Raw genomic sequence first — 11,380 nt, forward strand, 5'->3', positions numbered from 1 at the left:
ATAATATTGTCCAAAAATCTAATAAAATAGTAAATGTGTACAGCAAATGGGATGATTGCATTTATTAATAGTTATAGATAATAATTTTCATGTCAAAAATCTAATAGACAGTAACTACTTATGATTCTGAGTGATTTTTAAAAGTAGTTGAAGGACGAATTAGGAATAAATGTGTACATCAAATGAGAAAATTGTATTTATTAAAAGTTATAAATTATGTAAAAATTTAAATAACTAAATAAAAAAACCATGTATACATGTTAAAATTCCCCCAAAATTTGTCTATCTAGAAATAAAATAATAAAAGACTAAATTTTATTACAAAAGGAGAAAAGGTCACAAGGCTCTATGTGTGTGCGTGCGTGCGTGCGTGCGTGCGTGCGTGTGTGTGTCTTTAAAATATTTGATTTTTTATTTGATAAATCTTATGGAGTGTGTGTGTGTGTGTCTTTCACTTTAACTTAATGGTTGAAATTATATAATTCTTATTCTCACATAGGATTCATCATTCTCATATGATACATCTTTTATATAGAGAGAGAAAAAGAAAAAAGGAGTTCTTATCCTATCTTGTCCATACACAAGCAATATGATAGGATAAATATCTTATCTTATCTCCTTTTATCTTAACCACCAAATGAGCTCTCTCTCTAACACCAAAGGTTAAAGAGTAGAACCAAAAAAAAATGTGAAAGTGTAGTATCGATTCTATTCAACAATGGTATCATCTATATTTATATTTATACTTCTATACTAGTAATAAAGGGAATACTCCCATTTAGTTTTCACATTTTATTTAACAGTTTTATCCTTAAACAACCTCTTAAACTTTCAAGTTTTTCTTCAAATCTACGGTAACTTCCCACTACTATATTTTAGTTTTCTTTTTTAATTCTGTCATTTTTTTATTAATTATATTTAACTTCTGTTTTTTTATTTATTATTTAAAAAAACTTCTCCTAGTATATATTTAGTATTGTGATCCATGCAATGCACAAGTTGTTATTGTGTTTTACAATTTTGAAGTTATTATTTTAATTTTCATTTATTTCATATTATTTAACAATTATAAAAAATAATAAAATCTAGAGGAATTATTACAAATAATTAACCTAATTTAATTTTGAAAAAAAAATTTCATACACACTTCTGACTATAAAAAAATACTTGATTGTAAGTTTCTTAAGAAGAAACGTTAATAATATTTAGACTTCATGAAATATTTAAGTACTAAACAAAATGGCAACACATAAAATCTTGATTTCATGCTCAATTGTATAAGATTTCTCTTTTAGACTTGTTTACTTTTATTATAATAAATATAAAGATTTTAAAATATTTTTTAAAAAAGAAATATTGTAAAATATTCTTAATTACCTTAGTCAAAACATATATTTGTGTTGATAATAATTAATCCATGACTATTATTAAAGGGATAACCTCATTTGGTATTCACTTTTCTAATGAACATTTTTATTCCAAAAATTATAAACTTCTAATTTCAGTTATATCATTTCAATTTTATTTTGACTTCCAATTTTAGTTATATCTTTTCAAATAGGTCATACTAATTAAATATACATGTAGTATTTTCAGGTCAGACATGATAAGGTAATAATCCCCCATTTGGTGTTCACTTTTCTAATGAATATTTTTACCCCCAAAAATTACAAATTTCCAATTTCAATTACATCATTTCAATTTTATTTTAACTTCCAATTTCAATTACATCTTTTCAATCACACTAACTATATATACATTTAGTATTTTCAGTTCAGGCACAAAGTGCCTTTTTTGCCCTAATAATTAATAATGAATTTAATTATTTCAAAATAGGAAATATACTTTCTCTATTTCCATTAATTATTATATTTATATAGTTTTATGAATTAAAAATAGAAAAAAACTCTAAAACTTTCGCACTCAGTTGTATAAGATTTTCCTCTTTAGGTATACTTTTGTTATAAAGATTATTTTTTTAGATAAAGATAAAAATATATATTTTTTTGTGATTATGTTATTTGCATGGAATATTCAATAATTTTACCGAAGATAAATAGTCACTTTTATCCCTCAATGTGTAATTCATTGGCAAATGCGTCCCTGAAAGATGAAAATACAAAATTTAATCCTGAAAGTATAAAAAGTGCGACAAATATATATAACTGTTAACTTCCGTCCGTCATGGTTAATAAAATAGCCTACGTGACACAAATGAACAAATTTGTCACTGAGCCAACGTGGTCATCTCTAATTGTCAGCATAGAAGCATATTTGTCATAATATTTTTTTGACTTTTTGTCTTCCCACCTCACTGACAAATGCGTCCTGAAAGATGAAAATGCAAAATTTAGTCTCCAAAAGTATAAAAAGTGCAACAAATACATCCAGACGTTAATAATAGATTGTGACTAGTTATTATACTTTTGAAAAATTTATAATTACTGCGACAAAATTTTGGGAGAACTATATCACACCGGTAAGTGTATGTTTCTGTTATATAATTTTTAAGCTTGAGACATACATAAAATATTACCAACGGAAATAAATTTTTATTGCTTTGGCAAATTCTTTTTACTTTTCTTCAACTACAAAAAAATCAATCATTTGATTGTTAACTCTTGAATAAATGTTATCAACATAGAAAAAAAAAAGAAATTTTACCGTAAAACGATAAGAAAATCATTGTTTTTGTTTAATCAAACACTATTTATTTAAATTTTTTTATAAATTTTTCATAATAAAATATGAATGTCTATTAGTATATGCAATGACATCAAATTACAAATTATAATAAATTTTGGTGGATTTTTATTTTTTTTTAAATCATACACAATTATCTTTTATTAACTGATCATTTACAAAATCATAATCTTAAAAAAAATCATTCCAAAGGAGGTGGGTATTTTTTACAAATTAAAAGTGTCATCGCAATTGTAATTTTCCCTAAAAATTATTCATGGACCTAATTTAACTATAATGTTTTACTATAAGCATTTTTTTTACTTGAATCTTTCATCGGGCATGAGAATATATTAAAAAAAATTATAGTTTATAAAATGAGGATTCTCTTTTCTTCTAAACTCAATTTAATTTATGAGTTTGTTAAAAAAATTTGTCACAATCATTATAATTTTTTTCTAATTATAATAACTAGTCACAATCTACTATTAACGTTTCAATATGTTTGTCGCACTTTTTACACTTTCGGTTACTAAATTTTGTATTTTAGTCTTTTATGGACGTCTTTGTCAGTGGAGTCGGAAGATGAAAAGTAAAAAAGATATTATATGACAAATATGTCTATATGCTGGCGGCAATCAGAGAGGCGGCAATCAGAGATGATCACATTCGTAATCATTTCAATGACAAATTTGTCTCTTTAGATCACGTAGGCTACTTTTATTAACGGTGACAAACGAAAGTTATTTGTGAGATATCAATTTTGTATTTTCATTTTTTTAAGGACGTATTTGTCAGTCTATTATACATTCAGGGACAAAAGTGACTATTTATCCTTTCACCGATATCTAATCTTTATTGGAAGATCTGACTAATCATTGTTTCATGAGATATTTTTTTTTCAATTATATTTTTTTTTTCATCTACAAGATTCGAACTTGAGAATTTATTTAAAGAGACCGGGTCTAGTATCACACTCACCAATTACCTATTGGTAGATAAAGATATATATTGAATATTCCTTTTTTTTATTAATTATAAATTCTACAATATAATTTATACAAAAATAAAATAAAATATATTCTAACCAAAATCCTAGGTCAACTTGGAGAAAAAGGTACCAGAAAATCGAAATTGGGAAGCGAAAATGAGCTTGGCGGTTAACAAGAATTGCAGTTCTGAAAACGAAGGTTTTGTTTGTCATAAAAAAATTCAACACTTTGCGCCGCATCAACAACAGCAACAGAATCAGGAACGAATCCATGTCGCTGCGGGCTCTGAAGGAATCTCTGCGACCTTGCTCAACCCTAAAACCCTCTTCCTCTTCCTCAATTACTCAAACACAGCCTTATTCAATTCTCCGCGAAAGCGATTCCCTTTTTCCAATCCATAGAAAGCCCCCTAAATCCTCCCTTTCCCACCAGCTTCGCCGCCTCGACGATTCACTAACCCAAACCCACTCCAAAACCCTACAACAGCAACAACAACAGCAAGAAGAAAAAGAAGAAGAACCAGAGATTAAGATAACAAAATTCGCTTCACCCAAATTGCCACAGTTTCAATTTGATCACACTGGACCCTTTGAGCCTCTTCTCTTGTCTTCGCATGGAGAATTTCCCCCGGTTCAGGTGTTAATCCCTCATTCTCTCTAGTTATGATTTAACGCATTCAAAACATAGTGGTATATTTGACAAACAATCTTTTCCCTTAAGCTTGTGGTTAGAAGTTTCATCCATAAGTTTCTGCATATAGAAAAAACATATGTTGGGAGAGGTCAGCTCTTAAATGGATCTCAGTGTCTAGAGAAATTGGTCTTTGGCTCCCAACTTGGAGATACCCTAAGTTCACAAAAAAAAAAAAGGATTTAAGGCATTCAAGCGGTCAGTGAATTCTGACTGAACTGTTGGATGAAGATCAGACGTCTCGTATTTTATCTTGGTAAATCAGACTTAAAATATGCATCCAGGATTTGAACCGTTTGATCTTCATTCAATGGTGTAGATTTACGACTGTGAATGTGAATGCCTGTTTTCCTCTAGTTATAGTCACCACAGTGATTGCATTTATGCACAGGATAATTGGATATCATTTAAAAATGAAAACAAATAAATAAATCATGGTACTGAGTAGTGAATAGATTGCACATTGTTTATGAATTTATTTAATGATGTGGTTTTTATAGAAATTATTGTGGGTAGAAAAATGTGCTATTAGCAAATGCTTAGGTTTTGTAAATTGAATGATTTTCAATTTTTTTTAGATGAGATAAGTGCTGAAATTTGAAACACGATTGAATGTTGTTGTGAGCTGTTTTCACTGTTTCAGGTTCCTGCATCTATAAACTGTAGACTGCTTGAGCATCAAAGAGAGGGAGTGAGGTTTTTGTATGGGTTGTACAAGAACAATCATGGAGGCATACTTGGAGATGACATGTGAGTTGCAATTTGTATCCTCCTCCTTTCTCCCTTTGGTTCCTCTTTGCCTGCTGCATCTTTTTGTCTTGAATTTTATTTTTTTAAGTGAAATGTTACGTTTTTGGTTAAATGAAACTGAACAAGGGACAGTTTCACACCACATATCCTTACCATTTCAAAAACAATTTTTTTCTTTATCATTTAACACCTTGAAGTTTGTACATTTATCACTTATTCCTTTTGAAGTTTGGTTTCAAGTGTTTGTAGATTAGCTTCCATTTGATTTCATTTAACTGAAAATGTAACGTTTTTATTTAAAACCAAAGTACATGGGGGGTTAACTGAGGGAAAAATAAACTTTAGGGAAATAAGTTAAAACCAAAGTACATGGGGGTTAACATAGGGTAAAATCCATTTTCCCATACTATTATGGATCATGTAATGATATTACTGCTCCAACACATGGACTGATGGAATTCAATGTTCATAATATCCTTACTATATAAAAAAATGTTCATTCAAACTCTCTATCAAGACTCAAGAGCCTGTATATATGTTCATTCAAACTCTCTATCAAGACTCAAGAGCCTGTATATATGTTCATTTCTTCACTTCGTACAAAATACATGACAATAATGTAGTAGCTACTTCAAGATAAAAAGATTTAATATTTCAACTTAACTAAAAAGGTATAAAGGTTAATGTTTTAGTTTTACTTAATTTGGGTCAACTGCTTCTTGTTTTAAATTTTTAATGGCATTTCAATACTGAGAATTTTTCTATTTTGTATCTTAGGCCTTTTCACCAGTTCAACAAATGCCCATACTCTTCATCTTTATATCTTCTTTGAGTTGTTTTCTGAAGTCATAGAACCACAAGTTGCATCTTCTGATCCTATTTGAGCCCTACAATTATGTGGACTTTTCTTCTGTTTTCTGTCTATATTGTTGGTATATTTTTATACTTATGTTTGTTTGTGATATTTGGTTCATTTCGTCACATTTCAGCGGTAATTACTAATTTGTAAATTACCAAGTTGAAGTTCATTTTTGAGATATTGAAATTTGAAACAGGGGTCTTGGAAAGACCATTCAAGCAATAGCATTTCTTGCCGCCGTCTTTGCTAAAGAAGGACATTCTACTCTAAATGAAAACCATGTAGAGAAAAGAGATCCTGCATTAATAATTTGCCCCACTTCTGTTATCCACAACTGGGAGAGCGAATTCTCCAAGTGGTCTAACTTCAGTGTTTCCATTTATCATGGTGCAAACCGGAACCTGATATATGATAAATTGGAAGCAAATGAAGTGGAAATACTCATTACCAGTTTTGACACATACAGGATTCATGGAAGTTCGTTGTTAGATATTAACTGGAACATTGTGATTATCGATGAGGCTCATCGACTTAAGAATGAGAAATCAAAACTCTATAAAGCATGTTTAGAAATTAAAACCCTAAGACGCTATGGTCTCACTGGGACTGCAATGCAAAATAAGATCATGGAATTGTTCAATCTCTTTGATTGGGTTGCACCTGGATCCCTTGGAACACGGGAACATTTTCGTGAGTTCTATGATGAACCCCTTAAGCATGGCCAGAGGTCAACTGCTCCTGATAGGTTTGTCCAAATTGCTAATAAGAGAAAACAACACCTTGTGGCAGTTCTTCATAAATATCTGTTGAGAAGGACAAAGGAAGAGACCATTGGGCATCTTATGATGGGGAAGGAAGATAACATTGTGTTTTGTGCAATGAGTGATGTGCAAAAACGTGTTTACAGGAGAATGTTACAGCTTCCTGACATTCAATGCCTTATAAATAAGAACCTGCCTTGCAGTTGTGGTAGCCCTCTTACTCAAGTCGAATGTTGCAAGAGGATAGTACCAGATGGAGCTATATGGCCTTACCTGCATAGAGATAACCCTGATGGTTGTGATTCATGCCCGTTTTGCCTTGTCCTTCCATGCCTTGTCAAGCTCCAACAGGTTGAGTGAGATCTTTGAAATTTCTGTCTCTTTTTTATTATACTGTCCTTGCAAAATAAGAGCTACTTTGTTTATAGCACTGGAATTCAGTTGCAACCTTATTCATTTGTAGGAGTTTCTGCTTTGTAATAGTAGGAAAATATTCATTATGATTCAATTCAATTGTAACAGGGAAGAGAAGGAAAGGCAACTGCTTAATGTGAGAAAAATATATATTTTTTATCTATAAAGATAAGAAGTAGATGATGACAAGGATATGAATATTCAATTTGAAAAGGATATGATTTGACAATAAATTTTAATCTTGCAAGTGAAACTCAAGCACTCTTCATTTCATGGTGGTCGATGTTGCTCATTGTTTAATGCTTCCATACTGCAAGCCTTATAATCTTATATTGACTTTATGTTACTTTGTATAATTATCAAAATGGTTTTCTTTTCTTTCTTTTTTTGTTTACTTTTTGCTTACAGGTAATTAATTGGTCACCATTCTAGATTTTGTTTATGTACAGGATTCTCTATTTTTCACATTGAATTATGTTGAATGAGATCTATGTATTCTGTGGAGAAATTAATGTATACAAGAGTCTCTGGATTTTATATATAAGCAGCTTTCAAAACCAATACTTACTGACAATAACTTGTAACTGAACTAAGGACTTGTGATTTAAATTGCCAATTTCATTAATGCTTTTATTGAGATCCTTAAGGTACAGTTGTACAAGGCACTATTAGTTTTGCAGCAATTATAATTCACACTCAATTTGGACCGAAAAGTGTGGAGCACTGTTGCCTTGCAGTTCACACTGTTTAATGGTCTACTTACATGAGCAAACTTATTTATGATCATGCTAATGATGCATCTTTACATTATTTTAATGTTACTTGTTTATGTATCTTTTTGCTAGATAAGCAACCACCTTGAGCTGATTAAGCCAAATCCCAAAGATGATCCAGACAAACAAAATAAAGATGCAGAGTTTGCTGCTGCAGTCTTTGGCCCTGATATTGATTTAGTGGGGGGGAATACACAAAATGAAAGCTTCATGGGTCTCAGTGATGTGACACATTGTGGAAAAATGCGAGCACTTGAAAAACTATTGTACTCATGGTTTTCACAGGGTGACAAAGTTCTTTTGTTTAGCTATTCTGTAAGGTAAATAAGTAATACACCCTTCAAATCATGTTTGATAATTTTTCTGGTTGCCTTTTAAGTTGGGATGAATTTTGCACTATAGTGAAATTCAAGTTAGTTTACTCAAATATGTCTTTTTAGATTTCTGCTTTCAAACTTAAATGCATAAGTCTAGGCTGTACTGTAGAGAACTTCCTCTTATTTATTGCCTTGATGCCCTAATGGTGGCTTTCAGTCTTAAGATGACCAAAGCACTGAACTTTGTTGACATTAGTAAACTGCTCTCTGCAAGTGCCTTGGTTTTTTTAAACATCTTTTTTCTGCTGTTTAACTTTGAGCTACTCTTTCCAGGATGCTGGACATACTGGAGAAATTTCTCATACGAAAAGGCTACTGCTTCTCAAGACTTGATGGCTCCACTCCAACTAATTTACGTCAATCTCTGGTTGATGATTTCAACTCAAGTCCAAGCAAACAAGTATATCTCAAACCTAATAGTTGATTAAGCATTTTTCCAATTCAATTTGTGATTGGGGGCTTGTTTATTATTTTAGGTATTCCTAATATCAACTCGTGCGGGTGGGCTTGGATTGAACCTTGTCAGTGCAAACCGTGTTGTAATATTTGATCCCAACTGGAACCCTGCACAAGACTTACAAGCTCAGGACAGGTCCTTTCGTTTTGGACAGAAGCGGCATGTTGTGGTGTTCCGTCTGCTTGCAGCTGGTTCACTTGAAGAACTTGTATACTCTCGTCAGGTGTACAAGCAGCAGCTCTCAAACATTGCTGTCTCTGGGAAGATGGAAAAACGATATTTTGAAGGTGTCCAGGTACCAAATTCTACGTATTTTGTTTTGCTTTTCTTCGCTTTTTCTAAATATTTATTTTAAAATAACTCTAAACATTAACTTTACTTCCTTGCAGGACTGCAAGGAATTTCAAGGAGAGCTTTTTGGGATTTCCAATTTATTTCGAGATTTATCTGATAAGTTATTTACCGGTGAGATCATTGAATTGCATGAAGAACATGGGCATGAAACAGAACAACCGGAAGAAGTAAATCTGTCAGAAGAAGAAACAAGTTCATCAGTACTGGAATCAGAAACCAGATTGTGTAACAAATCTGTGAGGGATGCAACAAGTAAACCAGATCTTGTAGACCTTGGTATGTTTCATATCTCCTAAATCTCAACCACTATGAAATTCCTTGGTTTCTTTTATCATAAAAATATTGTCAAATGCGAAAACAGTCAGGAAGTTAGTGAAATGACAACTTTATTTCTCTTGGGCCTCCTGATATATCATAGCCGGCAGACATTTTTGTTTGGTGATCATGAAATATCTACATATACTAAACACATTTAAAACAGGTGTTTTTCTTTTTTGGCATTTTATGGAACATTATATTTCCTTTCACTATGTCATGACAAAAGAATACTAGAAATTGGATTCATGATTCATCAGCTTGAGCTAGTTGAATCCTTGCTTTATGGTGGCACTGGAAATATGAGGGAGTAAAGCTTCTGAATGGATCTATTGTTTTTAATTTGGGAAATGGCACAGTGGATTTTCCATTTAGTCAACTGATGTTTTGTATCTTTAGGCATTGTCTATACTCATCGCAATGAAGACATTGTCAACTTCGGCCCAGGGATTCAAGGGAAAATAGATACTAGCATCCCCTTAGATGATAGCCTAGTCAAGCCAAGCATCTCTTTGGATTTGGACCACCAAAGAAAAAAACCAGATAGTATACCTAAAAAACAGAAAGTTCCTTTGATTGATGAAAGGAAGAGAACCCAATATAGGCTCCTTGCCCAGTCTCTGGGCATGGGAGAGCTTGCTTTTAGCAAATGGTTGCTATCAGCGACTCCACTCGAGAGAGAAAAAGTGCTTCTTGACTTCAAGAAGAAAAAAAAGATACCTAACGGTTGAAGCCAGGGTGGTTCTTGTGGATGGCAAAAGGTCTTCCTTGTATCAATACTTAACAGTACCAAAACATTTATTGTGTAAAATTTTGTACATATGGATGTATAGTCAGATATTTCCTTTTCACAAATTGAATATGTTAGATATAGCTTGTGTAGTTTAGTTCCAAACTTTGTAACGTTTACATTTGATGAATCTTGATGTTACTTCGAGCCTTAAGGCATGGTGAAATAATTATTTAATAAAAAAGTGGCATTTGAAATGTTACTTCAAGTTATATGATTTAAATTTGTGTTATATTATTCATACACTATTTTTTCACAGTATACTATAATACTATTGTTTTCTCTATATATTTATCTTATTAACCATCTTATCCTATGTTTTTCTCTTTTTTTTGGCCTTCCTCTTTTTGATTTTCCCATTTCATGCATTTGGGGCAGGGGGACGGGGTTTCAAATGATCGTTTCCTATTTACCTGGAGAAGCAGGAATATGACTAAACGGTCTGGATATTAAGAACTAAGAATGTTTATTATTACTTGAACTTTTCTTTGGCAAAGTAATAATAGTTTATGACAAAATAACTGTGGAATTAATCCTTTAAATCTAAAGAATGGGTTTCCCATCTTAGGTTGTGTTTGTTTTCGCATTCAATCACTTAGTACATATTTGGATTTCAGTTCAAAATGCAATGTATAAATCTGAAGTAATTCCAATGATCCACAAATTTAGTTTTGCAAAAGGGTCTAGATGTTTTTGTAAACTTCATTTTGTTCCAAATGTCCATTTGGAATTGAAAAACAAACATGCACTTTAAGCGCTCAAGTTTCCTCTCACAAAAATTACGTTTGACGTGCTTTGGAATGTGTAACTTGTGTAAAACGAATACACACTTAGTTATTCTTCTAAAATAAGGCAAACAATAATCACAATTGATTACTGACTCGGCTAATGAAGAGTGCTTTTCTGATTTCTCCCTCTCATCATCATGTTCATCGGAATAATCTGACATTTGTATTTTCTTGCTTCAGTTTCCATGTATTAGTCAACTATTTTTTAACTTCGAGAGAAATTTTTAATGCTTGCTCGCAATTTATTGTTACGATAATTATAACTTTAAAATTTGTTAGTAATGAATATTTTTTTTATTTGTGAAAACTAAAGACAGAATCAGGATTTATAATAACTCGTTAATCTTGTTCACCAAGTTAGATTCCTAGAGATTAGTA

General features: G+C 31.6%; 1 protein-coding gene across 1 annotated transcript; it reads left to right on the forward strand.

Moving 5' to 3' along the window:
- Nucleotides 1-3,767: 3,767 nt before the first annotated feature.
- On the forward strand, nt 3,768-10,368 carry LOC100781003 (switch 2). Its single transcript, XM_003540876.5, has 8 exons — nt 3,768-4,310; nt 5,008-5,114; nt 6,170-7,085; nt 7,994-8,241; nt 8,572-8,698; nt 8,775-9,050; nt 9,145-9,385; nt 9,824-10,368. The coding sequence occupies exons 1-8, from the start codon at nt 3,945-3,947 to the stop codon at nt 10,153-10,155; spliced, it is 2,613 nt and encodes an 870-aa protein (XP_003540924.1). The 5' UTR covers nt 3,768-3,944; the 3' UTR covers nt 10,156-10,368.
- The last annotated feature ends 1,012 nt before the right edge of the window (nt 10,369-11,380 follow it).

This window comes from Glycine max, chromosome 12 (genome assembly GCF_000004515.6).
Source record: "Glycine max cultivar Williams 82 chromosome 12, Glycine_max_v4.0, whole genome shotgun sequence".
Classification (NCBI taxonomy): domain Eukaryota; kingdom Viridiplantae; phylum Streptophyta; class Magnoliopsida; order Fabales; family Fabaceae; genus Glycine; species Glycine max.

Bases quoted from the DNA above. Each gene is read 5' to 3' on its own strand.
- LOC100781003 (XM_003540876.5), top strand. From the start codon at position 3,945: ATGTCGCTGCGGGCTCTGAAGGAATCTCTGCGACCTTGCTCAACCCTA. The intron at 5,115-6,169 runs GTGAGTTGCAAT...AATTTGAAACAG, and splicing joins GGCATACTTGGAGATGACAT to GGGTCTTGGAAAGACCATTC. The intron at 8,242-8,571 runs GTAAATAAGTAA...TACTCTTTCCAG, and splicing joins TTGTTTAGCTATTCTGTAAG to GATGCTGGACATACTGGAGA.